At 44.9% G+C, this 14,041-nt stretch overlaps 1 protein-coding gene across 9 annotated transcripts in view; it reads right to left on the bottom strand.

The window, feature by feature from the left end:
* Positions 1-318: 318 nt before the first annotated feature.
* Positions 319-14,041, bottom strand: part of KANK1 (KN motif and ankyrin repeat domains 1) — a 203,995-nt gene continuing 190,272 nt past the window's right edge. For all 9 annotated transcript variants that reach the window (XM_072959510.1, XM_072959509.1, XM_072959513.1 and 6 more), the window contains 8 exons: positions 13,423-13,531; positions 12,012-12,254; positions 10,497-10,584; positions 7,282-7,501; positions 4,777-4,919; positions 4,048-4,248; positions 1,898-1,996; positions 319-1,319 (listed from right to left, as the gene is read on the bottom strand). In XM_072959510.1, coding sequence (XP_072815611.1) covers positions 1,257-1,319; positions 1,898-1,996; positions 4,048-4,248; positions 4,777-4,919; positions 7,282-7,501; positions 10,497-10,584; positions 12,012-12,254; positions 13,423-13,531 — 1,166 coding nt within the window. In that variant the 3' untranslated portion in view covers positions 319-1,256. The remainder of the gene's footprint in view (positions 1,320-1,897; positions 1,997-4,047; positions 4,249-4,776; positions 4,920-7,281; positions 7,502-10,496; positions 10,585-12,011; positions 12,255-13,422; positions 13,532-14,041) is intronic.

A 14,041-nucleotide genomic window follows, 5' to 3' on the forward strand; every position in this document is an offset into this window, starting at 1 on the left:
AATCAGAGTCAAGGGCCAGTGTGCTTCTGCACCTGAGAACAGTTAGCTCACTGGGGTTAACTTGGAGGTTACCTGTCTGACGAACTGTTTGCCTAATAAGGTCTTAAATTTCAGACTCATGACGTGCAACCTGAGTAATGAGCAGAGCTGGAAACGGAGTAGTGCTCTCAGAAGACGTCTCCTCTTGTCAGAGCCCAAGACCAGTGGACCAGGCACTCACCCTCCCTGCGTGCTCCATCCATCAGCCTTTGCTGCCACTGCTGTAAGTCAATAGGATACGGGCAGACAGCTGTCAGAGATGAAGCAGGGACAAGCAAAAGAGCTTAATGAAATTTTATTCTGAAAATATGGCAAGAGTCTAAGGCACTTCAAACATTTAAATACATATAAGACCAAAGTAAATGTGACATGGGATAAAGGAATCCATAAATACATGGAGAACTACACTAGGTTTCTCTAGAGGCAAATATATGGCCAATTCCTCTAACACAAGTCAACCTTTGTCATTAGATACAGAGCTGTGCAATTATTAATAAAAATATGGTAACGTTACATGTCATTCATCATGTCTTTAATTACTATAGAATATAAAAGTTGAAAATACTGCATCAATTTTATATAGATACCCTTTATATAAAAAGTCATACAATACATCCACCAAGATAAAACCAACCAAAAAGACTTCCTGTCCTAAGTTTCAGACTTTCTTTTATTTTTAAACCAGAAACCTACCAGAGCAGGCCCAATTGATGATCAAAGTCATCTCGACTTCCTTACTTTAAAATCATAAAGACGAAAAAAAAAAAATCAACAAAACCATCCTGGAATGGAATTGTCAAAGAGCTTTTTAATGGTTCCACATTCCGTAAATATAAATACTTGTGGAAAAATTTAAAAACACCGTGTCAGTGAGAACCTGACACTTCTCAGCAGAGGTGGAGGGTGGAGAGAAGCAACAGAAGCTGCCTTCTCAGCTCAGGTTACAATTTCCTACAAGTGTACATAACGGAGCAATGACCCAACAGCAAGTGTGCCCTACACAGAGGGAATGTGGCCAGGAGGGAGGCGGTGTGTGCCCAGCAAGCAATCTCCGGCTGGCTCGCTTCCGCTGTGACAGCTCCAGCCGTCAGCCCTCGACTCTACGCGTTCTGTTTGCTGGTGAGCTCAGGCACAATGTACATTCAGTATCTGTCACCCCAACAGGAACAGTTAGCAGCTAAATGGTGGCATGTGTATGGACGGCTATTTGCACATAATCAATCAAATGAACCTCGGTGGGTGGGCCCAGGAGATGTCTTCCTTCCAAGCCTAGGGGTGCCCTAGAGACCAGGAAAGGAAAAAAACTGGGGGTTAATAAGTGACCTCAGGCAGATGTGTCCTCTATGACATGGGAACTCCGTCCATCACAGCTGATCACCACCCATGAGCCAGAGTGAGGAGAGCTGGAACACAGCACACAGGTCCACTAGCGGGAACAGCTCTGGGGCCAGATGGGCTCAGCAGTGCTGTGTCCAGCTGTCCTGGGAAGCCAGCTTCCCGCTAAGAGTGGACTCTGGGACCACAGGCTGCTGCTCACTGTCTGCTTAAGGAAAAATGCCAGGAAGGTGGTGAAATGCATTTATGGGCTCAGGATGTGCCATTTGGATAATTCTGCCCAGAATAAACCCTTCCTGTGAGGGTGTGAGGACGAGCAGGCGTCCAGCCTCTGCTGCACTAACCATTAGCACTCTTGGCCTTCTGGGTGGGACAAAAATGATGAACTCTTAGGTTCCAGACTAAAACTTTGATTTTCAGAATCACCATAAAACCTGCATCTCCTGTCAACTCCCCGAGGAAGGGGGCCCACTAGTCTGGTGGCTTTCAGCCTGTTCACAAACGCCAGGTGCACGACACTGACCGGAGACTGGGCTTTGGCGAAGTTGACGTGGGCGTACAGAAGAACGGCGATGTCCTTGTGTCCTGCTTCCAGGGCTATTGAGAGCGCGGTGCTGCCATCCTTAAGATGAGATGAAAAGAACAAGACCAGGTTGGGTTTCTCAAACTTCCAGGCTGCCAAAAGGCAACAACTCAAGACTTTCTCAATTAGATAAGGTTTTCCAGTCTAGCCATTTGTTAAGTCCTTTGGGAAACTTTTCTGGACCTGGAGGTGCTAAGCCTGAAGGACACAAGGACGATAGAGGCACAGCCCCCACCCTGCCCTCAGTCAAGAAGAGAAATCACCCCATCCCCTCTGTCATTGCCTCACATGCTCAGCTTGTAGATCTGCACACCATGGAGCCTCAGCAGAAGCCCACTGCCCACGACAAACTCTAATTAAACTACCCTGCCCTCCAGCAGGGGGCAGCAGGAGGTCGGGGGCAGAAACATAATTTAGTGTCTTTTTTTCCTTACACTTGCTAAGGAGCAGTCAAGGAACATGGTGTATACTTTGATGCCCTGCAGTTTGCCAAGGATCTCTTAACTTTCCTCCTGAGGAGGGAGCTAATCCTACAGCCCTAAGCACCCCTACAGAAGGCAACAGGTCACATCTATGTGGAAGCACTGAATCCTGCTGACTTGCAGAAATGTATCTTATGGAAATACGAGGGAAAATTTATTTTCAGCTAAATGTTTGATTTCCATTAAGTTGGAGGAATTTAAATGGATATAAAGATACATAAGGACAAAAAACAGCATATTGTACAGCCACTGTATCTCAATCAAAAGTAATAATGCTATTAAAATGACAAAAAAAAAACCAACAAAAAAACCAGCACAACGTATTTTCTGTCTAGTCTTAGAAAAAGTATTTCTTTCTGGTCACCAGCAGCAGGAAACAACTTGTGTGTGGTTTGAACCTCATGGTCTTCCCTCCTGCTCTGTGAACTCTGGGAGTTACTCTTCTTCCAGAGGCCGGTGGGATGTCCTCCTTTTCCTTTAAGAATAAGGAGGCAGACAACAGACTGAGGTGACCAGGATTTCAGGAAGTCACTGTGGCTCAGTGGCCTCTTATTACTCTATCTACAAGCTGCTATTTGCTGGAAGAGAGTAGAAGTAAAAGCAAACAAACAAAAACAGGGCACATGACAGACTGTCCCCAAGGAAAGACAGCTGGAGATGGACCCCGCTGCAGGAGAGGTGTGGGGAGCCTGGTGCAACCGCAGCTCATGCTCCTGGGGAGGCCACTGCAGCCGCAGAAGCCAGTCAGTCCGTCGTGCCAGTAAATTCCTGCACTGACTTGCTCTTCCTGCTGGTGTGGGCCCACTGGGATCTGAGGTTCGGCACAAAGGAGGATGTCTTCCCTCTAACCCTCTGGTGTTTCGAGCTGATGAAAGCTCCGTTTCAAACCTGTGCTCCACAGAGATAAACTCTGAAAAACAGAACCAACCCTGCCCGGCCTCTGGGACCTTTGGACCTCGGAACCATGTCACCACCCAAATGTTAGTTCCTGTGTCTTGACCTATCGGTACTCCACCCCTTTGGTCTGGAGACACCCAGAAGCAGCAGCTTTCCCTCAAATGTTTCCCACTCAAGAGGCTGTCTGGGATGGGACAGCCTGGGAAGTGGGAGAGGAAGGAGATTAGGGTGACGATGATGCGAACAGCTGGAAAAGGAGTGGGAAGATGTGCTCAAAAGAAGGTGATGAGACGAGACAAATTACTCTCTCTGATGGGCCCCACTGAAGGGTTTTCAGATGGACCGAGACCTAACCCTCTCTTCCTGGTGCACTGAGCAGCTGCTCACGCTGACTGTGACTCTGTATTGTAAAATTCTCTTATCTCCCTTTGGACGCTGGTCCTCATACATGCGCATCACCTTCTTCCTTTACGAATTCCAGGGTCAGGCCTATTCATCTTTCTGCCCTTGGCTTCAGTTAATGGGAGTACTAGTTTGCACCCAGTAAATGCTGCCAAGCTGGGCTGTGAAGGGAAGTGGCCTGGATGGCAATACAAATCCCTGAGGAGAATGTAGGAGAATCTGCTCACTCCTCCATCAAGCAGCACTCACAGAATGCCCTCCCTGTGCCCCTGCGGCCCCTGGCATGGAGGTCCCACAGAGGCAGCTTACATTGTCCTCCAAGTGGCCGTTGCAGCCTGGCTGGGCCAGCAGCAGCTTGACGATCTCCACGTGCCCATGCTCGCTGGCACACATCAGGGCGGTGGAGCCCTCGTCGTCCTGGATATTGACGTCAGCCCCACAGGCCAGCAGGCCCTTCACCATGTCTATCCGCCCATGACTGACTGCCAGCATGAGGGCCGTCTGTCCTGCCTGTGGGAAGAAATGACAGCGGACTTCAGAAGTCCATGGGGCTATCCTGGGGGGAGGGGAGGAGGAAGTGTGATGACAGGGGAAAAGTGGACGTGGAATCACTGGCGGCTGGGTGGTGGCAGGCACGGAGAAACTAGTTTCTCGTGAGCTATGAGCTATTAAGTCAGGTTATAAAGTAATGAGTCAATTTTTCCCTTTAGCTTGGAGGATCTGTCTGAGGATAGCAAGGACCTGGAAATGTTCAGGGGATCGTTACAAGTCAAGTGTGAACACATCTGGACGAGGGGCAGTCTGCCTGGCATGAAGACAGTACTGCATGGAGACAGTCAAGAAGCCACCAAGCAGAGGCAATGCAAGGCAAAGGAGGAGAAGTTCCCAATGTGCAGTGAAGCCCGTGTTTCACTGGTGTACTTAGTCCTCAAGGACCACCGGGTGGCCACGTGGACTGGGCTCAGGGTGCACGGCGGGGGCACCTGTGAGGGTCAGAGCTGTGTTATCCAGCACACACGCTGCAGCAAGTGCGCTCACCTGGCTGGCCTTGGCATTCACGTCCCCACAGCCAAAGAGTTCTTCCACAACCCGCATGTCCTTCTCTGCTTCCACGGCGGCGAGGGCAGCCAACATGATCGGGGTATACCCTGCCCTATTCTGGTGATCCACATTACACACATCTGCAAAGACAGGAGTCTCTGTAGGGAGGAGCCATCTCCGAACAGCATCAGCTGTCCCCATGAACTGAAGGTATAGAGCTTGGAAGAGCCCAGAGAAATGGCTTCAGGCAAAGTCCCACAGTGGCTCAGAAGGAAATGAGAGAGATGTTTTCATATCAAACCAAAGAAAAAAATTTTTCTTTCTATTTCATGAGGCCAGAAGCAACAGAAATGACATTAAACTTTCACAGCACTTTTGTTTGCAACTGGTGGTTGAACTCCAACAGCTTGGCGGTCTGGGAGGCTGGTCTAAGTAATGGTTGCTTTGAAGAATAAACAATAATGTGAGATCTAGACATTAATCTGTATCTAGGAGATCACTGTTCTGGAGTGAACAAGGCGGTGAGTGCTCCAGTGGGAAGAAGGATTTGTAAAGGCACATGCAGGGAACACTGGCCATGGTGGTGTGCACTCACAGACCACTGCTCACCCAAGACCCTGAGTGTGCTGCTCTGACTCGTTTGGGCCCTTGGAAGCAGATTTCCAGTCACATGACACTCAGCTCTAGGAAATGGTCTGAGAGCAACTGCAACTAAACCTCAGGAACTGCCGGGACTCCAAGACCCAATAAACCAGACCTTTTCTAGTTTTAGAATTCTTACAGAGTCCTGGGGGCTAAATTAGCCTCCAGGCATTTTTAAATTCCTTCAGCACTTTCTAAAAAAATGAAAGGAATGGAGAGTGCAGGAAAGCAGCTTTTTTATGCGTGATCAAGTATAATTAAAGTGCTTAGGATGTTTCCATCAGCAGGAGTGAGAAGAGACGGTAGCCGTCCGGTGGAAACTGAGTTCTAAGACAACTGCATACTAGGGACATAATGGTATTTACAATAGTGTATATTTTTTTAACATAGAAAAGGGGGGAAAAAAAGCTGTCTGATGGAGAAGTGGGTGAGCAGACACGGAGGCTCCTCCGTGTCTCTGGTGCTCAGATCCTCGCTGACGCTGCGGTATCCTAGATTCACAAACACACTTTATGGAGCCACTATCTCAGTCTATAATGGGGAGTAGTAAAAAGTGAAGTAAATCCAGAAAAGTGATGAAGCAAAGCCATCCAACAATGGAATTAAAATCATTTAACTTACCAAATTATCATGTCCATGCAAATTTTCCAAGAGCAGATTAAACTGTTTCTTTCAGGAGCAACCCTGAAATCCTGTTCTTAGCTTTCCTGGATATTATCCACTTCCCTGTCTAACCAGTGACTCGGGCTGATAGTATCATCAGCTCTGTTTATAGTCTGGAAAGTCTGAAGGGAAGGAGGCTTGGAATTCCTTCTTGTAAGATGGAAGCAGTTTTATCCTAACTTGGCCTCTATACTAGGAACAAGCAAACTTAGAAGAGAAAAAAAGGTAAATCTGGTTTCTTTTCTGCATTAATCCAACATCACCGAAACAGAGCAGAAAAAATTGGACAGCTGGGTCAAGAAGCAGTATAGGAAAACTGGACAATTTTATCACAAATTCTAAATCAGATGTTCACATTATGTTCCCATTAGTTAGACTGTGGTACTGTACATTCTGTATCAGTCACATACTAGACATAAAAGTATCGATTTCAAAATAAATAAAAGAAGTGATCTGGGGACTAAATCTATCACAGGGCTGTTCCATCTGAACAGAATGTTGAAAGCTCACTAATTCTCAAGGGGATCCATCTATGTACCACCACTTGCTCCATGTTTAATACATCCATTGACCATATCCTGGAATGGGAAGTTTCAATTATAAACAAGAATTTTCACTGTTCTCATTACTATGGCTTGGATATAAGAATAACACTTTCTTTGCTCTATGCTGATTCCCAGTAATGGTGTATTTTGGTGGGAATGGTGATAATTCTATCACAATCTGTTACAGTGGCTTTGCTTGGTCCCCATCCTGACTGACGGCTCAGCTCTGCAAGGCTGCTGGAGAGGAGTCAGGCAGCAAAGACAAGCAGCCTGCAAACACCAAAGCTGTGACTCTGGCCCTAGGAGTAGCATTCTGCCCCCTGAGAGTGAACCACCAAGCCTGCATGATTCAGTGCAGGAGGGAACATGAGTCCTGTCTGTCACCAGGGACACACCTCATTTGAATGCAACTGGACTGCGGCAAGAATATCCTCAAAACCTTCCTTCAAAACAGACGTGGGATCGTGTCACCCTCTTGTGTTAAACTTCAGGCCTCCCATGAATGCCTCACGGATGAGATTCTTGCCACATCACGGGGAAAAGCAATGAAAAGGATTTTAGGATGGTCACAGGAGTGAGGAGTGGATCACCCAGCTCCTTCGAGACGAGTCACAACTGAGTGCTGGTGAGGAGACCGGGACAGCCCACGTACCAGCGTCCAGGAGCAGCTTCACAATCTCAAAGTTGGAGTGGGACACACTGTAATGGAGGGCCGTGTTGCCGTTGCCGTCCGCCATGTTGATGATGTGACGCAGGACGTCGGGGGAGATGGCCTCAAAGGCGGCTATGTAGTCCCCCACCATGGCCGGGATGGCGGACTTCTGACTGGACACACGGAACCACTCGTGCTGGAGAGTGTTCAGACAGAATCTCTGCCAAAACACCGAGCAATCAGCCATTAGTTCTTCTATTTATAGACCTTTCTGAAAGCCCGAGAAGCCAGGCCTTTTATAGTCAAAGGGTGTGCAGTTAGAATTTGCTCTCAAAAGAAAAAAAAAAAAAAGACTAATGAAACCCAGAGCCTGAAGTGAAGCCTCAAATGCCAAACAGAAATATCACTCCTAATTTTAAATCACACTCATATTCTAACTTCTATAAAACAAGTCATATAGTACTATACAAGAGTTATGCCACCAAAGTTCAAATTCTGGCTCTGCTAACTGGGGAAGACACTTATGCTGTGCCTCAGTTTCCTCATCTACAAAATGGCGATAATAAAAATATCTTTCCTTCACAGTGTTTGTGATGATCACAGTGTTTGTGACGAGGACAAATGAGGCAATACATGTAAACCACTTAGGCCTGGATCCATTTACTACTGAGCTATTTATGTTATGTGGGTTATGTTGGCCTTGCAATGATTTTCATAGCAATGAGGACAGAAGAAATTACTTAACACTCTTAATTATGGTGCTTCCTTCCTATCCAGACCAACCTCAACTCTTTCAACATCTCCATGGCACCAGGCTGGGAGGCCATAACCATGCAGCCAACCCAATTCCTACTCCAATCCCAAATGCAAATGTTCAACGACGGAGAGGGAATTAAAAAACAGGCCTGGAACAAATTACTTTTCTCATTAGGATCATCTGCATCTGACCATCAGCCCCACCTGCCTTCCCTTAGGCTGTGGACACATGAACTTGTTTCATCAAGTCAAACTTGGACATGAAGTTCAATGTAGCCTGTGCAGAGCCACTGCTGGTGATGGGGAAAACCACAATGCTTTTTATATGAGTCTATCATTCATTCATGCTTTGCTTGCTCTTTACAGGTTTAAAAATATATCAAGAAAGACAGAAAGCTTATGTCAAAAGCACCAGAACCCATGCAGTCTTTTTCCTATAGAAAAGGTGGAAGTGGGACTGTAGAACACCCATCTCTCCACCTTCCTGCTAGTGATTATTCAGGTGGAGCCCATTCCGTGATAGTTAGGGACACTGGATGAGAAGGGTCCTGGCCAGGAAAGAGTTCATCTAATTTTTCTTTTTTCCTGCTCACTCTTTCGCATATTCAGATTTCAATTTCTTCAGATTCCTCACACAGAAGGAAGGGAAGTTATGTTATCTGGGTGTCGAACTCTGTGAAAGCTACATATTCAGTGTCCTGATACGGTCACATGGCCCTGGCACTGTGACCATTCACCATTCACAAGTCTGCTACTTTTCACAGGACAGTACTTTAAACACCTCTTCACTGCATAAATATTCAATTAACAAAAATATGTACTAATCATGGAGTGTGCGCCCAACACTATGATTAACAACTAAGGCTGCTGAAATGTACAGTCCTCCCTGAGGACCATGTAACCTAGTATTTTGGGGAAGATAAAAGAAAAAATGTATTATGGCTATAAAATCTGGGGTCTGAAAGCATCAGTTTTAAGTTCAGGTTAAATCTAGTGGGAAATATTAACACTACAGTGACCTTTCCTGGTTTTACTATTTGTGACCAAGGCACAGACAGGCACTTAGTCTATACTGATGGAGTCCAGCACGTAGTTCCATGTCCCCCCAGGCCAGGGACTTCATTTAGTACTTCCTTCTGTAAGCATCACTGCCATGTGTTTGAATGTCAAGACTCAGCTGGCTCTGATAAATTTGTTTCTATAGCAATAGAAACAAATTTGAGACAATATCACAATTTTAAAAAAAGAAGCTATACAATAAGGTAATATGATTTAGCCGGGTCAGATAAACACAACATGGACCAGTACTCAAGAAAGGTATAATCTAGCCCCAGTACTAACTGATAGTTGACAGTCCAGACAAGACTTGGAATCTTCAGTGCCTCAGTTAAAGCAGGATGAACCAGAATAGAGGAGCCTCAGGGACACACCACCCACACACTTCCCAGGCCGGTGACAGCCATCACCAATTCTTCCTCAGACTGTGCTCATTGTACAAGGGAAACTATTTGTCTTTCTAGCATTAAATAATTGCGTAAGTCCCTTCTGGTCCCCACATTTTGGTTTCGTAAGTCTATAATCTTGTGAGACCTATGAATCAACTTTCTCACTAGCTGCGGACTTTAATCATTCAGCATAAAACTTCATATTAAATCTACCACCAATATACAAAGACTCAAATGCACATGACCACCTAGACAAACATAAGATACTACACTTTCTAAATGCACTGAACAGAGCTGTCAACCAGAAGGCTGGTCCGTCCTATGAAAGAAGCTTGCACATCTAAACACTACCAGTGCATGGGAGAGCAACATACTTGGCAACGACATGAAATTCACCATTGCCAAGGAAACATCTACCTGTCCTATGTTGTGCATTCATGCTCCCTAAAGCAACCATCGACCTCTCTGCTGTTTGCTTCTGAATCTCTCAAAACTGTGAGAAGATGACAAGCGCAGTTATTTCTAGGTTTAAAAATAGTGCCCGCCTGTATCCCACATCAGAACATAATATGCAGTTTCATAACTAAAAGGAATGTTGACCTCGGCCCACATAGGTTTCTTTTGAAAACACAGGCTAACTTAAAGAACAAAAAATTCCAGGACTCTGCTCCCCGGATCACAAGGTTCTGTAAACAGCAGAACATGTAGAAAGATGACGAATGACTACAATTAGCCCTCCCTTCCACATGCAAGTATATGCCTTGCAGATGCACCACCCCCAGGAAAAGTACAGGGTGGAGAAAGGATGTATGAAGTTGGGCCTGAGGGAAATGTTCACAGTGCGGTCCAGCGAGCAGGGCACACGTGCTCACTCTGCCCACACATGCCAGAAATAGTCTTGGGGGAAAGCATGCAGGCAACAGCAGCTCAGGGGCAGGCTAGAGATGCCTTAAGGGTGGTGTCTGCTCAGGCGCTCTGTGCCGACAGGGGACAGCATCTGCAGGTCAGACTCACCATATCCTTGCTGGTCAAAGCTTTGGGGTCATTTATATTGTTTTTCAGCAAGTTGCATGCAGACAACATCTTTTCACTTAATTCATATCTAAAGGGGGGAAAAAATAAAAGAAAGAGAGCTTGTGACGGGCCACAAAAAGAAAGGCATCTTTACCTCAAACTCCAGAACCCTTTACAAGACAAGAGGTCCCAAGGCAGCCTCAGCAGGCCGTGGTGGTGCTAGGGGCTTGCCTGGTGGTAGTCCAGGCACCCGAGGGCTGATGTTACCACACAGAGCCAACGCTTCCAGCCAGCGCTTGGGTCTTTCCACAAGGGTAGCTTTCGGCTTCACCCCACGGCCTGTGTGGTACTATGGAATAATATTTGGAGGTTTTTTTTTTGCTGCTTTTGTGCTAAGTTTAGTCTAAGTTCTAAGTTCTAAAAATATTTTTAGTCTTCAGGGGTTGAAGAGGTCTGAATTACCACATACCCACTATGCTGACCAGTAAATCACACATCTGGAATCACATCTGATGATTCAGGAAATGTTTTTTAACCCATATGAAAATATCAACTTAAAAGTCAGGGGACATATGGTATGTAAATTATACCTCAATAAAGCTGTTAAAAAAAAGGCAACAGATGTCAAGATATTGAGACATTTGAAATACTTGGAAATACAAACTAAAGACACTTACCTTGTGTTAATGCAAGAAACTTTCTTTGCCAGATTAAATAGAGGTAAGTTTTCTGAAATGTTCTATTTATACTTTACATGGTTAAAAACCATACTGAAACTTCCATCTGTTCTATTATCTCTGTTTTATAAGCATCAATTTCATACTTGCTAAGTTTTCACAATCGACTACACTTTCAGGTACCTGTTTCAGCCAACCAGAGTGTTTATTTGATATTTCAGCTGTTCTTTATGGTATTCCCAAATCCATTCTCATGGTGTCCCTCATCACTCAGGGAGCAACAAAATACGAACATGCGACGGGTTACATCATCTTTATAGTAAATGTGATCTTTGGTTGAGGCCAAGAATTGTTCCTCTCACACACAATGATCCTGTAATAACAGCACTGACACCTGAACGAGGATAAATGGCTAATGATAAAACTGGAACTTTAAAATGTGCAAGATGCTGATGGCAAAAAAGTTCTAATTCGTGCCTTTAAATATAAGATGGGTTGTTCAAACCATGTAAACTTTAGTGGAGCTTAACAGTTAGGTGGATGGTGACCCCACATATAAACTTAGGTAGCAAATGGTTAAAGAACCAAAGGTGAACAGCTATCAGGCCCTTCTCTTTACTACCATAAGAGATCCAGGAGTTACCATTTATGCATCTGTATTTATTAGTATCATGACAAGATGTACATACTTCTGAGGAACGTAAAGTTTAGCTCTTCTTTGGAGATTGGAGAGACCAAAGTTATAGATACAACTGCACAATCTCCTAGCTGGCCAATTCCAGGCCAAAGTACGTCAAACGTGTGAAGGGGGAGGGGAGGGGAGGGGAATGTACCACACCTCTCTCTGATTTCCACCTTCTCAGGTTCACATTCTGGAACCTGCATTTCATCTTCCACCCTGGTGGACGTGAAACCTTCAGCATTAACTGCATGGTGCCCTTCCGCCATCCCCCGACTGTCTTCGTCCTCCTCTTCCTCCTCCTCTTCCTCAGGAGGATACTCAGTGACATCACATTCGTCATCTGACTCGGAAGAAGAGCTTTCATCTGAGCTGGAATCATCACTTGAAGTTGTTTCATACCTAGGTGGCAATTGGGAGTTCAGGAGATGCGAGGTGTGCCCATAAAGACCCAGTGACAGAAATTTTTATCAAGGTAAAGTTGCTAACTGACTCCAGAAATTTCACCAGTGGTTTTAGACCCTGTACTCCGAAGTTTGGAATAAAGTCTTCTAAGAACTCTGGTGGTTGTCAATGGGTTCTCAAAAGGGATAACCTAGGTTGCCAATTGGCATCGTATACCACTTTCAGAAAAGATTTTATATATAGTGTATGTGCGTATCTATAGCACCTCTGGCTTAGTACAAATAAAAGGAAACTTATTTTATGGAAACCAGGTCTGCAGCTGTTCATTTTTCCTGATCCTTTTCTTCCTCCCTTTCATTCTTCCTATTTTGTTCCATTAATTCTCTTAGTGTCAAGGTGAACAGATTATGTAGGTAACCAATTGTTCTTCTGGGTGCGTGCCCTCTAAAAACGTGGGCCACATTACTCAATAAAAAGATCTGGAAAACAGGCACTAAGTTAAATCTTTGTGTGGTACACTTTACTATCAATATTATCTCAGCTAACTGCACTGTTGCTTTCTTGTTGAGGCTGTGTATTAACAGATTAACTGCTTTGATTCAACTGTAGGAGGACAAACAGGCTTACCTATTTACCTGCGCCAATTAAAAGAGAAAGAATTAACAACTAACACACATTCTGTTTAGAAAAGAACTGATGGCATGGTGAGGTTACTCTTCAGGTGAAAGGCCCTACAATTTTGTTTGTAAACACGGAGACTAAGCGAAACAACTCCCTATTCTGGAGGGTGGGTGGCTACCACTGGCCCAGGGAGTGATGCGCTCAGTCTCTGTCTGTTGCTGAGTTCTGACACAGGTAAGTACAAGCTGTCCAACAGAGCGGGGAGCCTGCTGCTGCCGCTTTTGTTGGAGACCATTTGTTTCAGACCAGAGGCGAGATGTAAATCACTCAGCTTCATCAGCTATCCTTTCAAGAGGGATCTATCCTTAAAGACAGCAAGAAGAGAGAAAAGAAGACCACATGCACCCTTCTGAGGAGGGAATCGTCCATCACCCAGATGAGGCAGCAGCCCAGACCAGGCACCTTTTAACACGACTCGAGCAGGCAGGAGGCAAAGAAAACAGACAGACCACGTATAACCACTAGCATTACCATCCTTCCTTACCCTCCATTAATGCCGACAAACTGAAGATTCTTTTTCGCTCCATTTGAGTCTCTGTTGCCATCTTTCTTCTTCATGATGGACTTCAGCGCGCTTTCATTATTTGTGCATACTGTGAGAAAGTGAATCACGGTGACCAAAATGAATGTAACTCACGCCCGTAAAAGTTAAGTGAATAAGTACGCTTTCTTCATGGACATTTTTTTATTCATGTAAATACAGATCTTGGCATGTATCTATGAGAAACGTGCCCAAAATCCACTGGAAAATTGTGTGTGTGCAAAGAAAATAATTCAAAGTTCCATTAATAACATTCTTTAACGGGAAAAAAAAGTCCACCAGTCGTTCCAGACATAACAAAAGCAGTGACGACCAGCATCTGTGTCAGGCTTTACTGTTAATCAAGTGATGCCGTGTCTCACTTGCTTGACCCTAAAAAACCATCTAGGCACTAAGATAGGGATTATTATTAGCGGGTTTTTTTTTTTCAGTTGAGATAACCTCGAAAAAAATTTCTGCCTGCCGGACTATGAAAGAGTGAAATGTTGTTTGAAAAAGTTTATAATTCACAACATCAGATGAGTTTTCTTAAGGAGACTGTAGGACTTTCTTCCACAATCTT

Source organism: Vicugna pacos, chromosome 4 (assembly GCF_048564905.1).
Source record: "Vicugna pacos chromosome 4, VicPac4, whole genome shotgun sequence".
Classification (NCBI taxonomy): domain Eukaryota; kingdom Metazoa; phylum Chordata; class Mammalia; order Artiodactyla; family Camelidae; genus Vicugna; species Vicugna pacos.